This window comes from Dromaius novaehollandiae, chromosome 1 (assembly GCF_036370855.1).
Source record: "Dromaius novaehollandiae isolate bDroNov1 chromosome 1, bDroNov1.hap1, whole genome shotgun sequence".
Lineage (NCBI taxonomy): Eukaryota > Metazoa > Chordata > Aves > Casuariiformes > Dromaiidae > Dromaius > Dromaius novaehollandiae.
The window spans coordinates 47,731,535-47,748,820 of NC_088098.1; the positions used below are offsets into that span (position 1 = coordinate 47,731,535).

General features: G+C 44.8%; 1 protein-coding gene across 2 annotated transcripts in view; it reads left to right on the forward strand.

Moving 5' to 3' along the window:
• ELK3 (ETS transcription factor ELK3) overlaps window positions 1–17,286 on the forward strand; it is a 40,060-nt gene that overhangs the window by 17,855 nt on the left and 4,919 nt on the right. For both annotated transcript variants that reach the window (XM_064510456.1, XM_064510466.1), the window contains exons 3-4: window positions 8,672–9,466; window positions 15,230–15,352. In XM_064510456.1, coding sequence (XP_064366526.1) covers window positions 8,672–9,466; window positions 15,230–15,352 — 918 coding nt within the window. The remainder of the gene's footprint in view (window positions 1–8,671; window positions 9,467–15,229; window positions 15,353–17,286) is intronic.

A 17,286-nucleotide genomic window follows, 5' to 3' on the forward strand; every position in this document is an offset into this window, starting at 1 on the left:
CGTAACTCTTCATTTGTTAATATTTCTTAAGAGTTTGGAAATTTTCCACTAAGTCATTTTTAGGACAAAATCTGTGTTAGCTTCAACAATAGTCTAGATTATATGTTGCTATGATTTAATTAGCAGCAAAATATACAAGTGAGCAACAATTGGATGTTTTACTAGAAGTGCAGACTAAAAGTAGCAAATAGCAGGAAAAGCAGCTTGCCAGGAGGTGGGAGTCAGAACAGGAATGTGTTTGGGTGTATTTGTCCAGGTAATAGTCTCACGTTCAGCTCACCTCAGGTGATGACTATTTTTTGCAGTAGAATGTTAAATTTATGCACACTTGTGACGTTACCTTCTGGGTATCTCAAGTAAAAATAGTGGAGCGCATACTTTGGTCAAGGTTTGTTCCCTAAATTTATTTGCCCTTGCAAAACCTACTTCATTTTGCCCCTCCTTCACGTTGACAAAAGAGTTCATGGTTACATCTGTTGAGATTTGATAGAAATAATTAGACCCAAGGCGTCAGCACAGTTTAGGCTCCAACCTTATAAATGGCAAATTGCATGTGTTTGTGCTGTGTGCTTTCAGAAGCCACTACCAGACAGATAGTGTAGGCATGCATACACTTAGTGCAGAGCCATTTTCAACCTGTTTATTTAAAACTAAAGTCTGAAATAATAACATCTTGGACATAGTAATCCAGAGTTATTTAGATCACTCAATTTGCATAGAAGGAAAAAAATTAAACACAACTCTGGAGCAGCTAAAGTATCTTGTGTGTTCTCCTTTCTCAATTTCAAACTCTACCACATTCAAGGAATTTCCAGTTGTTTTTCCGACCTTTTTTGGATTAACATTACATTGTTTTTTATTAATTAATTAAAGTCATTTCAGGATTATTTCCTCTTAAATGGATAATTTTTAATGATACACCTGAACTAATTATTTTTACTATTTCCTGCGTTCTTGAAGAATACATTAAAAAGGAGGGCTCTCATAAATTGGTATGTTAAAAAGGAAGAATTCATAGCCACATTTACTTGGTCTGTTCTCATCCTGATTTTAGGAAAGAAAGTGAGATGAGACTATACAGTGACTAACACTAACAGTCAGCACAGTTGTGGCAGACTAGCTACCTACACAAGGCAGAGGAAACTAGGTATTGGTTGCTGAACTGCGCTCAAAGTATGGTTATTGTGTATTATTTGTAGTGTACTAATTCCTGAAGCATCCAGTGGTGCTGTGCAGGCAGGCTAACAAAGCAACTACAAATATATTCATTGAGAGTTAATTTTACTGAGCAGAATTTGACAGTCAGACTTTTTGTTACTCACATTGGAATTGGGAAGGGCTCTTTCTAATAAGCTAAAAAAGTATTTCTAGTTTCAGATTTAGAGCCGTAAGTCTTGCAACAAAGTGTTTTCAGTATTTTGTCCGTTAGAAGTCAGATTTTTGTGCTCAAGACCTTCCAAAGGTGGCCCACCTGAGCAGGCACAAAAGGATTCAGCGAGGACAGTGCAGCGGGTGTTTCAAGTAGCTGGCGTGGTGAATTCCCCTCTACTGAGTGCTGAAAAGGCTTCTGCTCAGTGTGGGGAAATTCACTTCATTATGTAACTCCAGCCTTTCTGATTAGAGACCTGCCTGGGATCGATGCAGACAGAGAGCCTGCTGGTGACCAAACAGCATTATCTAGGCAAGTCCAAATACATGTTTAGTGGCTGAACAGATACTGCTTGAAAATAGGAGAGAAGGTATTTATGGCACTTGTCCTTTGAGATTTGTCTCTGAAATCTCTTTTCTTCAAATCAATAGAATGCAATGACTTCTTACTAGAGGCTCCCTTTCTCCTTGTATTCCCTGCCCCTTTACCATGTTTTTTTCTTTTCTTTTTACTGCACAGTATTTTCAGTAGCTTTGCCCCTGCTTTGTCATCTCTTTTCTCCCTACCCACTCAGCACCTGCCAGAGGAGTGGCTGTACAGTCTCTTCACCAGTTTCCTTGCTGAGGTGACTGCTCACTGTTCTTACAGGCATATATTTTGCTTTCCTGGAATATGTGCTTTCTTTCATCTGCAAATTTTATCTAGATGCGATACAAGGATTTGGGCCATTTTTCCACAAGTTTTGCAGCCCAATGGAGGCGATTGCTCCTGGATGGAAATAAGAATAAGCTCCCCCTTGGCAATTTATTGTGATCTGGATTTGAGCCCCAGACCAAAAACATGGCTATTGCTATTTAAATTGAAGGACTAGCTCCTTTAGCAAAAAAACAGCAGGAGCCTCTTACTCTCTGTGGGGGAATGGCATGTTGTGTCTCATTGGGTCACAGGCAGTGGAGAAGGGTGTATTATTAGAAGAGTGCAGAGGGATAGGGAGCCTGCCGCAAGGTTTGAAGCACAAGAGATCCTGGCACGAGGCAGCACACAGTGAATCCAAGGGGGCCGGCAGCGAGCGCTCGGCAGGGGATTCGATCTTGAACTCTTTCCCTGCCTTCAGTTCAGCCTATGCTGCATAGCAGAGAAGGAGAAGAAGTTAAGGAGGGGAAAAAATAGCTCCTTGGCTTTCTCCTTGCCTTTCTGCACAACAAAATAGGAAAAGCTGATGAAGGCAAACATTCCTCCCCTTAGGCTCTTGCACTCCCCTTCCCTAGACCTTTGGCTGATTTGTGGGTTAAACCAAGAACAGTCCAGGCCCTGAGGTAGCCTTAGGGAGCCTTGTTAGGTCCTTGCCACCTCCCTCGCTGTTGTCAGTGACAGACATGTCAGCAGCTCAATGTGCCGGGGACGAGTGCAGTGGGCAAACAGGATGAATGTGGTACTATGGGCTGGGGAGCGGCTGCAGGAAAGGTGAGATGCAGGACTGCTGGATGAGACCTCCTTTGGGTGGTGGTCTTGTATCTAGAGGGACTTACCTACCTATAAGCCAAATGATCTGGCCAGCATGTGAGCTTGAGACAAGGGCAGTGACCTTTCAGAAGTGGCGGAGGCACAAGGGATGGGCATTTCTTTCTCGGGCTGCCCTCTGCTTGCAGCTGACACTAACTGAGTTAGCGCTTCATGGTTTGTCTTTGCAATTATTCACTGTAGAGAAATAAAACCTGATCATTGCATAAATGGAGGTCTATGGGCTCTGCCATTTTGCTTGGGGGGAACACCGGCTTGTTAAAATTCATCATATGATTCATCTGAAGTTAAAAGTAAATTAATTCCAGTATTGGAGCAAAATAACACAATTAGGGCAAGTTCCTTAGCCTGGCTTTGAAAGCAAGCATGATGTGTTGTTAAGGCTGATGGCTAGAATTATCTAAAATTCAGATATAAAGCACCCCAGGAAATGTGTAGCGTGGCACGGCTCAATTGTAATTTGCTACCCTGATGCTGGTTGCTGAAGGTTTGTAGATAACCTAAAGACTTTGCATTTCCTGCCTTTTAGGCTTTTTTATTGGTGAAGTTGCCCAGTTGCTTTGTTTTTCTGTTAGCTGAAACAGTAGATGCCTTTGGGAAGTCCCTACAGGTTTGTGACTGCCTGAGCCCACCCCCATGCATATATCAAGGTAACACCACAACAAGGAAGCTAGTGAGTTTTCCCAGTGAGTTTTTTTTTTGAGGGGGAGAGGGGTGATGGCAAGGCGAAGTCCAGGAAATTACATGCAAATACCTACAATAATTGGATTTTACGGTTGTGAAAGTCAAGCCCTCAAAAGTTAGGAAATGCAAGAAGCACAGTTGCCTGCGTAACCTTAACGTTTACAGGAGTTACACTGCATCTTTAATTACACACTCATACTGTTGTCATGAGCAGCTATTCAGTACTTTGGTATCCTCTCCGAACAGTACGTGGCCCCAGGCCTTACTCAGTGAGTGCTATTCAGCCTCTCTTCCAAAGACAGAATAAATCAGTTTAGTTTCAGTTAATGGCTCCCTGCTTGTTTAGATGGGCTGGCAGAATGACATACAGTATATAAATAATATGGGCTTCTTGTCCATGTTTGGGGCAGCACAAGGGCCAGACCTTTTAAGGTGCTTGCCCTTAGCATTCAGAGGTGCCCCAGACACTTCCTTCTCTCCATGCCAGGTCAGACTAAATAGTCTGGTTACTGGTTCATATTTTTAAAGCCCAAGTGTGGATGGCAGCCTGGAAGAACTGTCTGGGGAATAGGGTTCCTTGCGTGATCTGCTTGCACAACTTTAGGATATAAAGTGATAGTGGAAATCACTACTTTACTTTTTGGAAGGCCCATCCTTGAGTTAACTCAGGAAAAAATCCAAGATTACAATGAAACGATACCGATGCGCTGGCAGTAGCTTACCAGCTATCCATTTTGTGATGGTACAGGTAAGAGGTGTTGTAAGGAAAGACCCGAAGGAGCATTAGCAAACAGCTTTATGGAGGTATGCAAGGAGCTTCTTTCAAGACCGATGAGTGGAAGTCAAAAAGGTGTTTGTCTGAAACAGCATAAAAATAGTTAATGGATGCTGACCTGCCGGAAGAAGGGAGTAAAGAGTTTTACACTGAATAAGAGATGATGGGTAGAGGAGAAGGACCCAGAAAGTCCCTGAAAAGAGAGACAGGATTGTTCGTGTTTGATGTGAGAGGGAAGGGAGACCTTGTGAGCACCAATGGGCCAGCAGAGACCTTGGCCCAAGCTGTGAGCTAGAAGAATGGTCCATGTATCCAGGTGGGCATGGGGGAGAAAAGACTGAAATCCGGCTAAATAAAAGTCTCTTAATTCCAAAGGCCTGCACAGGTGCACAGTCTAGTAACAACTGTGCCTTCATCAAAAATTTATCTGAATTTAGCTTGTACACACACACAGTATAGTAAGCGTAGGGGCATAAAGTATCGTGTTAACAGAATCTGCTTGCCTGCACACACTGGTGTGGACACATGCCTCATTTTTTGGAGCAAACTTTGCAGCCACAGCTATCTCCTGCCGGCAAGCTTACTTCAGACATTTGAGTATGAATATTTCTTAGCTTCCTGTCTTGTTTTTGTACAGATGACAGTAATTTTACCTTTCGGAAAGAGAAGGTAGTTATTCCACCCACAAGTTCTGGAAGACTGTCACTCACGTGGGCAGACAGCGTGCCTTGGACCTGTCCCCTTACTGCAAATGTCTCTCAGGGGCAAGGAGTGGAGAAGGGCAGCCCTCTCCCTGGGCAGGCTTCCTAGCCTGGGGTAGCCTGACTCCCTCCTCATAAAGCCTCGGGAGGAATTCATAGGCTGACCTCTGGGACTCACAGAGCCGGGGAACTTGCAACACATCCAAGTGGGAGTTAAATGTAGCAACTACAGCTCTGGCCCTTCTCCTTCTTTCCCAAGCAGGGGCCTAGAGACCGATTTGCCCCATTCTGCTAAATTTGGGGACCTTTGGCACTCTCCCTGTGTTGATTACAGGTCATTTCATGAGAGGAGGAGAATAGCCCCAGTCCATGTTCCTGACTCTGAAGTTTGAGGTCCCACATTAATCTGGGAAGCTCAACTAGAAACTAAGTCCCAGTTCCCAGCTCACTCCCCGCATGGCTCCTGCAGCCAGAAGACTTGCTAGCTCACAGAGTCCAGCCAAGCCACTAAAATCCTTGTGTCTCCCTGGCAGTATGGTCAAGCTGCAGCTCCAAATGGCTCGAGCAGGGAATAGGCGTCAGCATTGATTAGATTAAGAACAAAGAAATGTGTAAACCACCAAAAAAAATGAGGAACCTAAACCTGAGTTGCACTAATACTCAGAAAATGGACAAACAGCTCACACATTTCTGGAGGGCTTCCCATAATAGTGCATATGCATAGTTTTTGGGAAAAAAAAATTATAGCCTGGTTTAAGATGCGGGGGGACCAAGGCCACTAAGTCTTCGGCATGTAGTTGAGCTGGGAGAAGAATAGAGTGAGGCACGCTCCTCCAGCCAGTGGTTTACTGCACTCGTATACAGCTCTTGCTCTGAATTGGTGTTTGAGGTCTGTGAAATAGTGACTGCAGCAAACACGACTATCCCCCATTGCAAAGGGTGTTGAGAGCTGCCGATACAAACTGGGTACCCCTATGTCTGCTGGCTGTGCTAATGCATCAGCCATGGCAGGGACCGCAAGCGTATTTCATACTGCATCATTTCAGGAACTCAATTACTGAGCGCCTCAAACGCCAAGGTCTCCTCTGGGGCAGCGATGGGGGCTGGGCGGTCTCCTCCCCAGCAGCGCCGTGCCTGGTGCTCCCTGCAGCCAGGGCCAGCGCATTCACACTCGCTGCATGCTTGCTCCTGAGCTCATTTACCTAGGAGATTCAAACGGACGAAAAAGAGGGGCTAAATATGCCCGTGTGCTATCCAAGCAAGTGGCTTCATCTCCCTGCAAAAGCAGTCCTTAGCATAAGGAACCCTTCTCTGCCCTTTCATACCGAGGGTGGAAAAAAGCCCAACTTGTCACAATGTCTGTCACTGTCTTCTGTGGGCTGAGCCATCTTTCACAGTTCTGAATGGTTCTGACAGACCACTGAGGTGATGGGGAAAAAAAACAAGCTGCTTTTTACCTTCACTTCAATTATTTGTCAGAAAAATTAATAAATGACAGTGGCATTTCAAAGATGGTTAATTAATTTGCATCCTTATTTTCCCTTACATGCTGACGGAGGTTTCCTCAGGCACCACGTTTAACAGAAGCCTCCAAAGTGCTTGAGGGAGCTGCACTTGAATCCTTTTCATCTTCAGCCATCATTAAGCGGGCCTTTGCTGCAGGCTTGTGGAGATGGAGGAGCCTCAATGAGAGAGAGAGAGAGACCTTCCTAAAATATAACTATATTTAATAATAACAGAGGAAGTATAAACTCACCAGCCCATTTGGTTGCTTTTTATAGCAAAGTTCCCCTGTTTCAAGCCTGCACCAGTGTAAAAATGCTGCCCTTAAATACACTTTTAATCTTTCCCTGCTGGGAATCACATTTTCCAAGTACTATCTCCATTCCCAGTGCTGGATGCAGCAATAACCCCAGCTGCCAGGAGCAGAGAGGAGGGATTATTTTAAATTAAAAGAATTTATTAAAAAAAGAAAACAAACCCCATCCTGCATATTTCTTTTCATAGGTGAATAGTGTGTGGGGGGGTGCTGCATTTTTAAAGAAAAATGTAATATCAAGTTTGTGGATGAATCAGCATGCAAAACCAGTGTGTTCATCCAGTGTTTCATCTAATCAATATAGAAGTGCAGACACCTCTTTCTCCAAACCAGCCTTGCTTCTGTGTCAAAGAAGGTGTAGTGCAGGCACTGCAAGCACTCAGAGCTATATGCTGTACACATAAAACTAGGGATGATGTTTGCATTCCTTTTTCTTCCTTTTTTTCTTTTTAAATTAACATAACTTTTTTTCTACTAGACTCTGATTCTGCTAGGCAGTTCCTGGAAAAGATACTGTTTTTGAGTGAAAAATAAATTAGATTTTTAGCAATAATATGAATATTCATATTCCCTTACGTACAGGATGGCAAATGCCTGCTTGCAGAGTGTTAGCAGGAGGTGTTGCAGATGAGTGCTAGCAGGAACACCTGCCCCACTGAAAGGGTAACTTCTTTGAAAGTTTTTCTTTTAGGAAGAGAGTTACAGACAAACCATCCACCAGGGACTTCAAGAAGAAAGAAATCACTATTGAAATCTCAGGGAATACTGCTCCCCAGCACTTGGCTTAGGGTGGAAAAATGTTCTAGTTCTTTCATAAGCCAGGCCCCTGGCCAGCGTCTAGTGCCGTAAAGTGCCTATGCTGCTGAGCCCACATGGAGCCCTTTTAGATATAGCAGATTGTATTAGAATAGCTGACGTACCCATTTTGTGATAGCTAGGACTCTCACAAAATAGGACTATAGGATAGCTAGGATTTCGGTTTCAAAAGGAATTTTTTTTTTTCCAAAAAAGGGACACTTAATTATGGCAAATAGGAAAAAACCCAAAAACCAGTTTGACAAACCTTTGAGAGGTTTGGGATAGTTTTTTTTGAAATTTCGATAGCCGGTTTAGACTAATGAAAATGTTCTGCCCACATCAGTGAGCAGCCTGAGTCTAATGCGTACCTGGAGATAGCATAGAGGCTACAGCAGGACACGGGGACTTCTCCATGCATAATGTGCAGCCTTGCAAAGGATTGCCGTTGTCACAGCTCGTGACTGCTGAAGGAAGCACAGTCACCATGAGCTGAGGTCCACACCACTGCACGCTGGAGGGGAGGAGAGGGTTAGCAGCTGGAGCAGGGAGGCGGTGTTTTTGTCCTCAGCAGACATTTCAAGAGGAGCGTTTCATACTGCAGGATAATTGGTCTCAGTCTTGAGCGGTATGAAAGACGGCGTTTGCCTTCGTTGCGAAACACGCGTGGCAGAGTGGCCTGAATCTGCAAGGCAGCAAAATTGTTCTTAGTGGAAAGAAAATATTTCCAAGCTGCCTCAGAGGAAGTGGGATGAAAGTAGCCCCTTTAAAGCATAGAAATGGTAATTTTGTTAGACACCATGAGGAGGAGGGGCTGTGGCCCCTCTGTTTGAGCGGAGGTATGGGAATGAGCCAAGACTAAGATGCATTTGAAGCCTTGCTGAAATGTCCCGATCAGCTGGAGAAGGGAGCGGTGCCCGCCTCCCCCTGTGAAACCGTTTATGGTTGCTATCCTCAGTGCCTCCAAAATACTGATCCTTCTGGCTGATCTGCTTTTGTATTTGCAGAACATCATCAAGAAAGTGATCGGACAAAAATTTGTGTACAAGTTTGTCTCCTTTCCTGAGATTTTAAAAATGGATCCACATGCTGTGGAGATCAGCCGAGAGAGCTTTTTGCTGCAGGACAGCGACTGTAAGATGCCTTCGGAGAGCCGGGAGCAGCACAAGCACAGCTTGTCAGCACTGAAAAGCACAAGCCGAAATGAGTATATCCACTCTGGCCTGTACTCCTCTTTCACCATCAACTCGCTGCAGAACCAGCCAGACCCTTACAAGCCAATCAAAACAGAAAAACTGGAGGAAAAGTCAGAAGGAAACACACCCGTGGAAGAGGTTCGGACTGTTATAAGATTTGTGACAAACAAAACAGACAAACAAGTCATGAGGCCCATGGTGTCGTTGCCTTCTACTTCCGAAACAGCGGCTGCCTCTGCTTTTCTCAGCTCTTCGGTATCAGCTAAAATATCTTCCTTTATGTTACCCAACAGTGCTAGCATTTCATCTCCTTCATCGTCGTCCTCCAGGTCCCCGTCTCTGTCTCCCACCTCGCCGCTCCCTGCAGAGCACAGGAGCCTCTTCTTTGAGTCCAGTTGCCACGACTCAGATTCGCTTGAGCCTCTGAACCTCTCTTCAGGCTCCAAGGCAAAATCTCCGTCTCTTCCCCCAAAGGCTAAAAAACCCAAAGGCTTGGAAATCTCCGCCCCACCTATGGTTCTTTCCGGCACCGATATTGGTTCCATTGCCCTCAACAGCCCCGCGCTTCCTTCAGGATCCCTGACTCCAGCTTTCTTCACTGCCCAGGTAAGACTTTCCCGTCCTGTGGACTCTTGCTTTAGCCAGCTCTCCCTCTGCTTGGCCAAGAGGTTTAGCACTACGGGGTCTAATCATCCAACGGAAAAAACATATGGGGAAGAGGAAAACATAGCAGAGGCCTGAATGAAATGGGGAAAGTAGGTTCCTCCAGTTCACAGGGTGCCTGGAAGGATAACAAAGCAGGCAGCTGTTGACATGAGTGAATCACTTACCAATTCAAACCAGCCTCCAGGTCTACAAAACGAGCAGAAAAAGGCCAAGAAGAAATGCACAGGATTTCAGCAGGTCTGAATTTGAGTGTGCACATTGTGGGATGCTTGGTTAGGTTTCTCTACTAGATGTGGTATCCGTTCAAAAAGTGTGACATTTTCATTAGCTGTCAAAGACGGAGCAAATTAATTGGTTTCTAAAACAAGGCTCTTAAGCCAGCTTCAATTACGAAAGTTTTACAGGTCCAGAGAGTGCTTACCATAGCCTCCTTTCAGTGCAGACCTACTGCATAACCATTTGTTTTTGTTCTTTGCAAAATAACTGTTAATTGATCACATATTTCTGGGAATGTCAATGTAGAGTTCTCATCTTCTGGAAGATACAGTCCATCAAAAAGCAAGTCTGTGAAAAAAATCTAGTAATTCAGAGAACAGGAGGGAGATCACAGAGCAGAAAATGATTTAGTGTGCTCATCAGTGAGTTTTGTCTTATATTACCAGTGCAAAATCAAAGAAATCTGACAGTAAAAATGTCCCAGGTGGCAAAAAAATAAAAATAAAAGCTGATGCAAATACTATCATCAAATGAAACACGCTGAATATTAAATAAATAAATACAAAGATGCGTGTTAAAAGGTCTCATTTACTCAGAAAATCCAGGCTATCGAGAGGTCAGATTGTATCCAGAATTCCCGTTATCTCTGCCCTATTACAAGTGCCTTGTTGTACAAATCATGCCTGTAGTGCAGCCATGTGTTAGAGATCTTTGAGCTGGCTGTGAACAAGATCTCATGTTTGCACAGTGCAAAGCAGGCCGTGCGGAGATAAAAGCACAGGCGCGCTCGTACGGCACAGCGCTCACTCTCATTGAGCTTTTCAGCTGGTTGCAGAGCGAGTTTATGCAAAGCTGCCCAGTGCTGTGCACTTCAGACACACCTATAGGCAACTGAGATAAGGTTGTGTCACAAATAAAGAGGAATTTGTGGGCCTTTATCTGTCATTTTTGTACATGATAAAGCCTCTAAGTGATGGTATGTTTGGCAGGAAGAACAGAAGTGTGGCAAACCAAAATTGAGGTGCATTGACAGGCGTTTATAACCTCTAACTGTGGCATAACCACAGTTAAGTATTTGGCTTGCAGGGAGCAAATTTGACAAATAAATCATATCAGATGCCAGCCAGACACAATGACAGCATGAGTTATTACAAGCTTACTTTAATCTACTACTACCCCAAAACTCAATGTGAACAGAGCAGTTTCTTTCCTCAGTGACATGCTCATTTTGTAATTATTTCTTTAGACACTTCACTTTCTCATTCATCTCTAAAACAGTGTAGCTACCCCTGAAACTAGTAGAAAGGAATTATGTAGGTGACTGTGGAGCTCCTTTTGAAGGATATTTAGCTAAGGCATTGATGATCGATTATCATCTATCTCCATGCCATTGCAAATCTATTTTTTGGAGAGTGTCCTATCACAGAAGAAGCGGCCAGGTAGGGTAGCCCATGGGTCCACTTATTTATACATTTTACTGTGTAGCAGCATAGCTTCTTTCTCTGTTTTAGCCTTCTATTTCCAGTGTGGTTAAAATGCTTGACATGGTGTTAATAAAATAAAAACTATGCAACAACTGCATATAGATCACTGTAAAATCACAACGCAAAGTAACTAAAGCCACAATTTAGGCTGGAAATCTGCAGTACATCTCATTATCCTAGGAATTGCATGCATCATATATCAAACCGGCTCTGATTTGTAAGATTCCAGTGGCAGACGCGAACTCACACGGTGCAGGTGCAGAGCAGGCTGTCCCACGCTGGCTCCTGCTCCAGGAGTGATGCAGGTTCAAAGAAGGCCATCCTGTCTGAGCAGGTAATGCCAAACGGTCTTCCACTTTATCTTCTGACTGTGAGCAAAACCCTCAGACAGAGCCCCCTAAAAAAAAAAAAAAAAAAAAAAAAAAGCAGGATTTGCACAACCAATTTCAAAATGGAAAGATGAGTTCAAAGACCTCAGGACATACTAGTACAGTTCTTTGGTAGAGCAATGTCAACTTTCCATTTGGTGAGCTTTAGAAGAGGCATAATTTGGTTTTGTTCAGTACCTGCTTTTTTTACAGATTACTCACTTTTTTTCTGGCCATGGCCCTTTCTTGGCCAACGTGGACATGCAGTTTTGACCAACTGCTTTCTTCAGGCCACTACTAGCATGTTTTCTTAGGGACAAAGTAGTGTGCACGTAGCACACACCATGTGTGTGGTCTGTATGGTTTCCTCATACACTATCCAGGCTTGATACATACCTAGGAAGTAGTGTACGTGGGACAGCAATTGTCCTTTATCCAACAGCTACACGTGAAAAGAAAGATTGTGCTTACATGCATTCTTTTTCAGAAAAGTCAGAAGCCAAGAGCTTCATTGCTTAATATAATCCTCTTGGTGCAATGAATTACTTACATTTAAAATATTCCTATGCTTAGACTATAATGATGTTTTTTAAGTAGGAACTTCCCACAGGGTTTCAGATCTAATATCAGCTATATGGCTACATGAGGGCAGAAAATGAAGTGATACATCAATTTCCCCATGTAGCTTAAGGACAGCCTGTGCTGCAGTGGTGTTTACACTTACATTTCCTCCGGTGGTTTTGCTGCTTGCCTGGTGGCCACAATGAGCATGAGCCGGGAATGCACTGTGCTCCTTCTGCATTAAATATTAACAGAGTTGGAGGCGTGCTTTGGCTGGCTTTTGGCTCCTTCTGCACTGGTAGATATTAGCACTGTGATCAGCAGCGGATGCGAGCGTTAGCTTAGCACTGCTGTTTTGCATGCTAACATGCAAACAGACCTGAATGGAGTACAGCTCGGTTTCAGATCTCCTCTCTCTCTGAACACTTGCTCTGACTGTATTTAGGTGTGAAGAAACACTTCCTAGTTTTCTCTATTACTTTTCAAAGAACTCTCTCAAGAACTGCTTTCTAGCTCTGGATATCTGCAGCTTCTCTGAGAAAAACTAAAGCAGCAGGGCACAGCTTATTGGACTTCTTAGTTCAGTTTGCACAATACTATGGCCATAGTTGAATGTTGTTGGATCTGGCTGCTTACATACTTGGTTTTAAGGCACTGACCTTCTGTAAGTAGGTCTCTGAGTATTTATCCTGACCTAGTTAGGTGTGTTCTTTGTCCATCTCATAAATCCCTGTAGATAACCTTCTGCCCAGGGCTGTGTCCATGGTTCAGTTTGCAATGCAGCACAGGATGAGGGCTCCTGCTGATACTGCTGTCTTCCTGTCACGTGAAAGCACTGTGGGCCTGGAAGATTGGTCACAAGTGCCTGCTTGCCAAGTATTTCTTCTCAAATATCTTGACAAGAGCTGTCACTTGATGAGACCAAAACAGAAACTTTCTCCTTCCCAAGCCTCCCTCCACTTTGTCCCTTTTGATGCCATCACCGATGTCACCAGCATCCGGGCATAGCAACTGGGGCTCTTACACCATTCATCTGCAGCCAAATGCTGCCACCTCTTCATAATACTTCCAACCCCGGCCTCACTGGTACTCCTGTGGCCACGGTACATGTTATTTTACTGCATGAGCGCCAGTCTGTAAATCCTCCCAGGAGGCAGCTCTAGCCCTCTGCAGCTCACACAACAACAGCTGCTGAATTGCTCATCACTTAAGACAGGTAACCTTCTATGTCGAATGTCAGTTTTTCAGTGCATCAAACCCAAGCTCTATTATCACTTTTCAAGCCTCTTCACAACCTTCACTGATCCCTGTTCACCTGCTTCTCCAGCACAAGGAGCCCTTTGCTCTGCCGGTAATACCATGTGTTTATTATTCCTTCGGATGTAGCTGTGATTTCTTCGATGTGGTTCTGTATCTATGAGCCACCTTCTTCAGCACAAGGGAGCTGGCCGTATCCTTTCCCGTCGCATTTCTCCAGGAACCCTGCTGCTTTTAGGATTCCTTAGAGAAATCAGCCACTTAAAGAGCAGCCAGGCTCTTTATGTAAAACAGCCTTTCATGTATCCTGGGACAGGATCGCTGGGAGGACCTTATGGTTGCTGCTCCTTATCTCCCCCTTTCTTCCCTCCTACTGTTGTTAAACTAATTGCTTGTACCTCGTTTTGAGTCCAATTGCAAGCACGTCAGAGCCAGGCTGGGTATTCCTGTGCCTTCGTACAGAGCCTAGAACAACACAGCCAATCCCTTAGGCACCACTTCACAAATAATACATCCGTCACATGCTAAAATATACACGACTTGTTGTCCCTGCCTTTCTGATCCTGTTCACCACAGAGTCTTAGTGACATAATGTGACAGCCTCCAGTGTAAGCAGCTGTTAAGTGAGATCCCAGTTGCAATTGCCATCCGTGGGAGGCAGAGTTTAAATTTTTGGCCCTGTGGGACGCTAGCAGGTACCAGAAGGCATGACGTGCCAGCTACTAGGGGGAGCTACACGCTATTCCCAGGGAACTCTCTATTTACATATTTTAAACTCTAGACGGTCGAAGTGATGCCCAAGTTGGGCGGAGCGCTGAGGCACTGGTCCTACGCAGTGGCACACATACCCACCTGCTAGGTATTCGTGCACTCAGATGCCATCAGGTGCTTTGCTAAATAGGACTGGTTTTGGTAATTGGCATCTAGATTACGGGAGAGATTAATTCAGTGTGCCAAATACTTTGTTCAGAACTGTCACATCACTTTCATGTTCCTTTCTGGAAACATAAAAGTTACTCTGGGTACAGAATAATTCATGTGACTCTTTTCCTTTGAACAGAGATTTGCATGTGATTTAACTATAGCTCCCCTCCAATTGTGCTTTAAAATGCCTGAGAGAATTCACAGCTCTCCTTGTGAGTCCTGACATTGGAAAGAGCAACCTTAGAGCTGAGAAAAGCCTCAGATTCGTAGTTCTTTCAATTTGGGTTCTTTTCAAACTATTAGCTGCATTCCCTGCAGCCCCTCTGGGCACTCGAGCCAGCCCCTCGCCCTGTGAGCCAGTGCACTGCTCATTTGTTGAATCTTCCGTCTCGAACAGGAGCCATCAGGGGAGTAAACTTCAAAGGCCAGCAGTGGCTCTTTTGACTCCACGCACAATTGCATTAATGCTTCAAAAGCTGCAGTTGGTTCAAGTTATTGCTGTCCTTCTAAAAGGTTAAAAAACTATTCCGAGGGAGACCAGGCTGTGTTTACAGACATTGTGGCATGTATGGTATTTTATAGAGTAACATATGTGGTTCACACAGGCAATAACTGTATGTCTCCTTAAGCAAACCTCAATATAAACAAAATTAATCTGCATGTGAAGGAACATTAAATGTATAGGTATGCAGTATTGACCGCTATGGAGATAGGATGCAAGGCCGGATGGACAGTTGCTCTAGCCGAGTACAGTACATTCAGCATGATTTATGTCTAAATTATTGGAAAGAAGAGTCAATAGGTGAAGCGTTATACTTTAGCTGTTGTGAATACTATATACAGGAGCTGTAATCCCTGGAGGCATGCATCACGGGATGTTTTTTGTCTTGCAGACCCCAAATGGATTATTGCTGACCCCAAGCCCGCTGCTGTCTAGCATTCACTTCTGGAGCAGCCTCAGTCCTGTTGCTCCTCTGAGTCCTGCCAGGCTGCAGGGACCGAACACTCTGTTCCAGGTAGGTCTTTCTAATGCACAAGTTTCATTTCTGAAAGTGCACATGGGGAAGAAACGTCAAGGGAACATCATCTCACAGTGGCCTGGAGCTTTTCAAATAGTTTGACAAAACATGGGAATTAACAGGCATTTTTAGAGAGAGGCCTTCTTGCTTGTACCTACTCTTTAGACGTGTGGCAGCACTGTCAGACCCTGATGCGCAGTGGCTGTAGTGTGGCAAGAGCATACATATTGCATGAAGGAAAAAGAAAGAAACACTGAATCCCGGTGAGAATAAGTAACCAAGCCCTCAGAGCTTCAAAAAGAGACTGCAGACCAGAGAGGGACTGGCCAGGAGAGTAGTAGAACATGGACGCCGGAAAAATCAAGACCAGGTCTGGTCTTGTACAGCAGGGTGGGTGTAGGCTGATCCTTCATTCTCACTGAGACAGGTAGGACATTCTTGTATTTAAAATAAGGTCACTCTGAAGGTCAAGGCTCTATTTCCAGCTCTTGTGCAAATTATCCATACGTCCTCAGAGAAATCACTTCATCTCTCTGAGCGCTGCCTCTCCATATGTAACAGGAGAAAAGCAAGGTACCAGAAGAGTAAAAATCTCAAGACTTTGTAGACGTGTGGTAAATAGAAAAGTTGCTAGGTAAATCACAATGGTTACAAAGCTCAGCTGCAGCATTCGTTCGACGACTTTGGAAGAGGATAGTGGGGATGGTGGTCACAGCAGCTCCAGCTGTAGCTGCTGCAAAACAGCTGACTCAGTAAGTCATAGAAGCAATTATGTTGGTCAGCTAACTGGCAGGAAGCACAAGAGGCTGATGGCCATCCAGGCAGCTGAAGAATGCAGGGAAAATCCCTGGAATGAAATCCCCGAGTGCTGTGGCTGCCCACCACTAACGCAGGAGGGGGCTGCTGATAAACAGAGCCCCTGTTTCAGTCTGTGACACTCCGGGGGGACTGGCTGTCCTGCTCTGGGTTGGGCTTTAGCTCAAGTGCTCTGCTCAAATATGATCTCACTGGAGTAATAAGTCATTTTACCTCCAGTGGGACAGCTGAGCATAGATTCCTGAGGCTTCACTTCATATAAAGTCATTTCTCCATCTTGGACCTTAGTTTTGCACATGTGATTAAAATCAGGCAAACATTTCTTGTCTGAGGCTTGTCCTGGAATGAGCTTGTAAAGACAAACACCCAGCAACCCTCTGCAGTAACTGAAAGTGAGAAGTGGCCTTGGCTCCTTAACTTCTGAAAGGCCCAAAGGGCCTCGTAAGAATAACGTCTGATTCAGGCCCAGGCCCAGATGACACGTCTGTAGAGCATGAGGTTTTATTTTAACAGCCAATGGCAAGCACAGCTGAAATGTAACCAAACCCCACCGCACAGGAGTCCTCCCAGCAGCAGACGTGCCCCACTGGCGGAAGCTGGGTCGGCCCGTGTGGGTGTCAGGGCAGCGCTCTCCGATGGCTGGGGGTACCCTGCGTGCACAGACAAGACCACGCATGTCAGGCTCCACGTGGCAAGTCAGCGGGTCAAGGAAAGAGCTAGAGGTGCCTCACGAGGTGGTTTTGTTTTCGCTTGGCCATTCCCACTGAGAGCTTAAAAGCACATTTGTTTCTTGTAAAAGGAGTAAAAATCCTGCAAGTAGCTGGAGGCCAGTGCAGCTCTGCAGCTGACTGACCGCATTTCCACCCTTGCTATTGATTTGCATGTGGGTGGGATTAGGCTCCTGTATTTTTCCTTTTCTCTCAGGTGTGCTCTGCTTTTCACAATAGAGCTGTGCTTGGCTTTGGTTACAGATCTTCAGCAGTAGTGTTTCTATAGTACAAGAACCAGGATGAGATGCACCTGAGCCCATGGTCGCACTAACCCCGGGACAAACCTATGGGAAAGTTTGGTCCTTGCCTTAAAGTTGCTGGATACAACTGTGTGAATACCCCCTC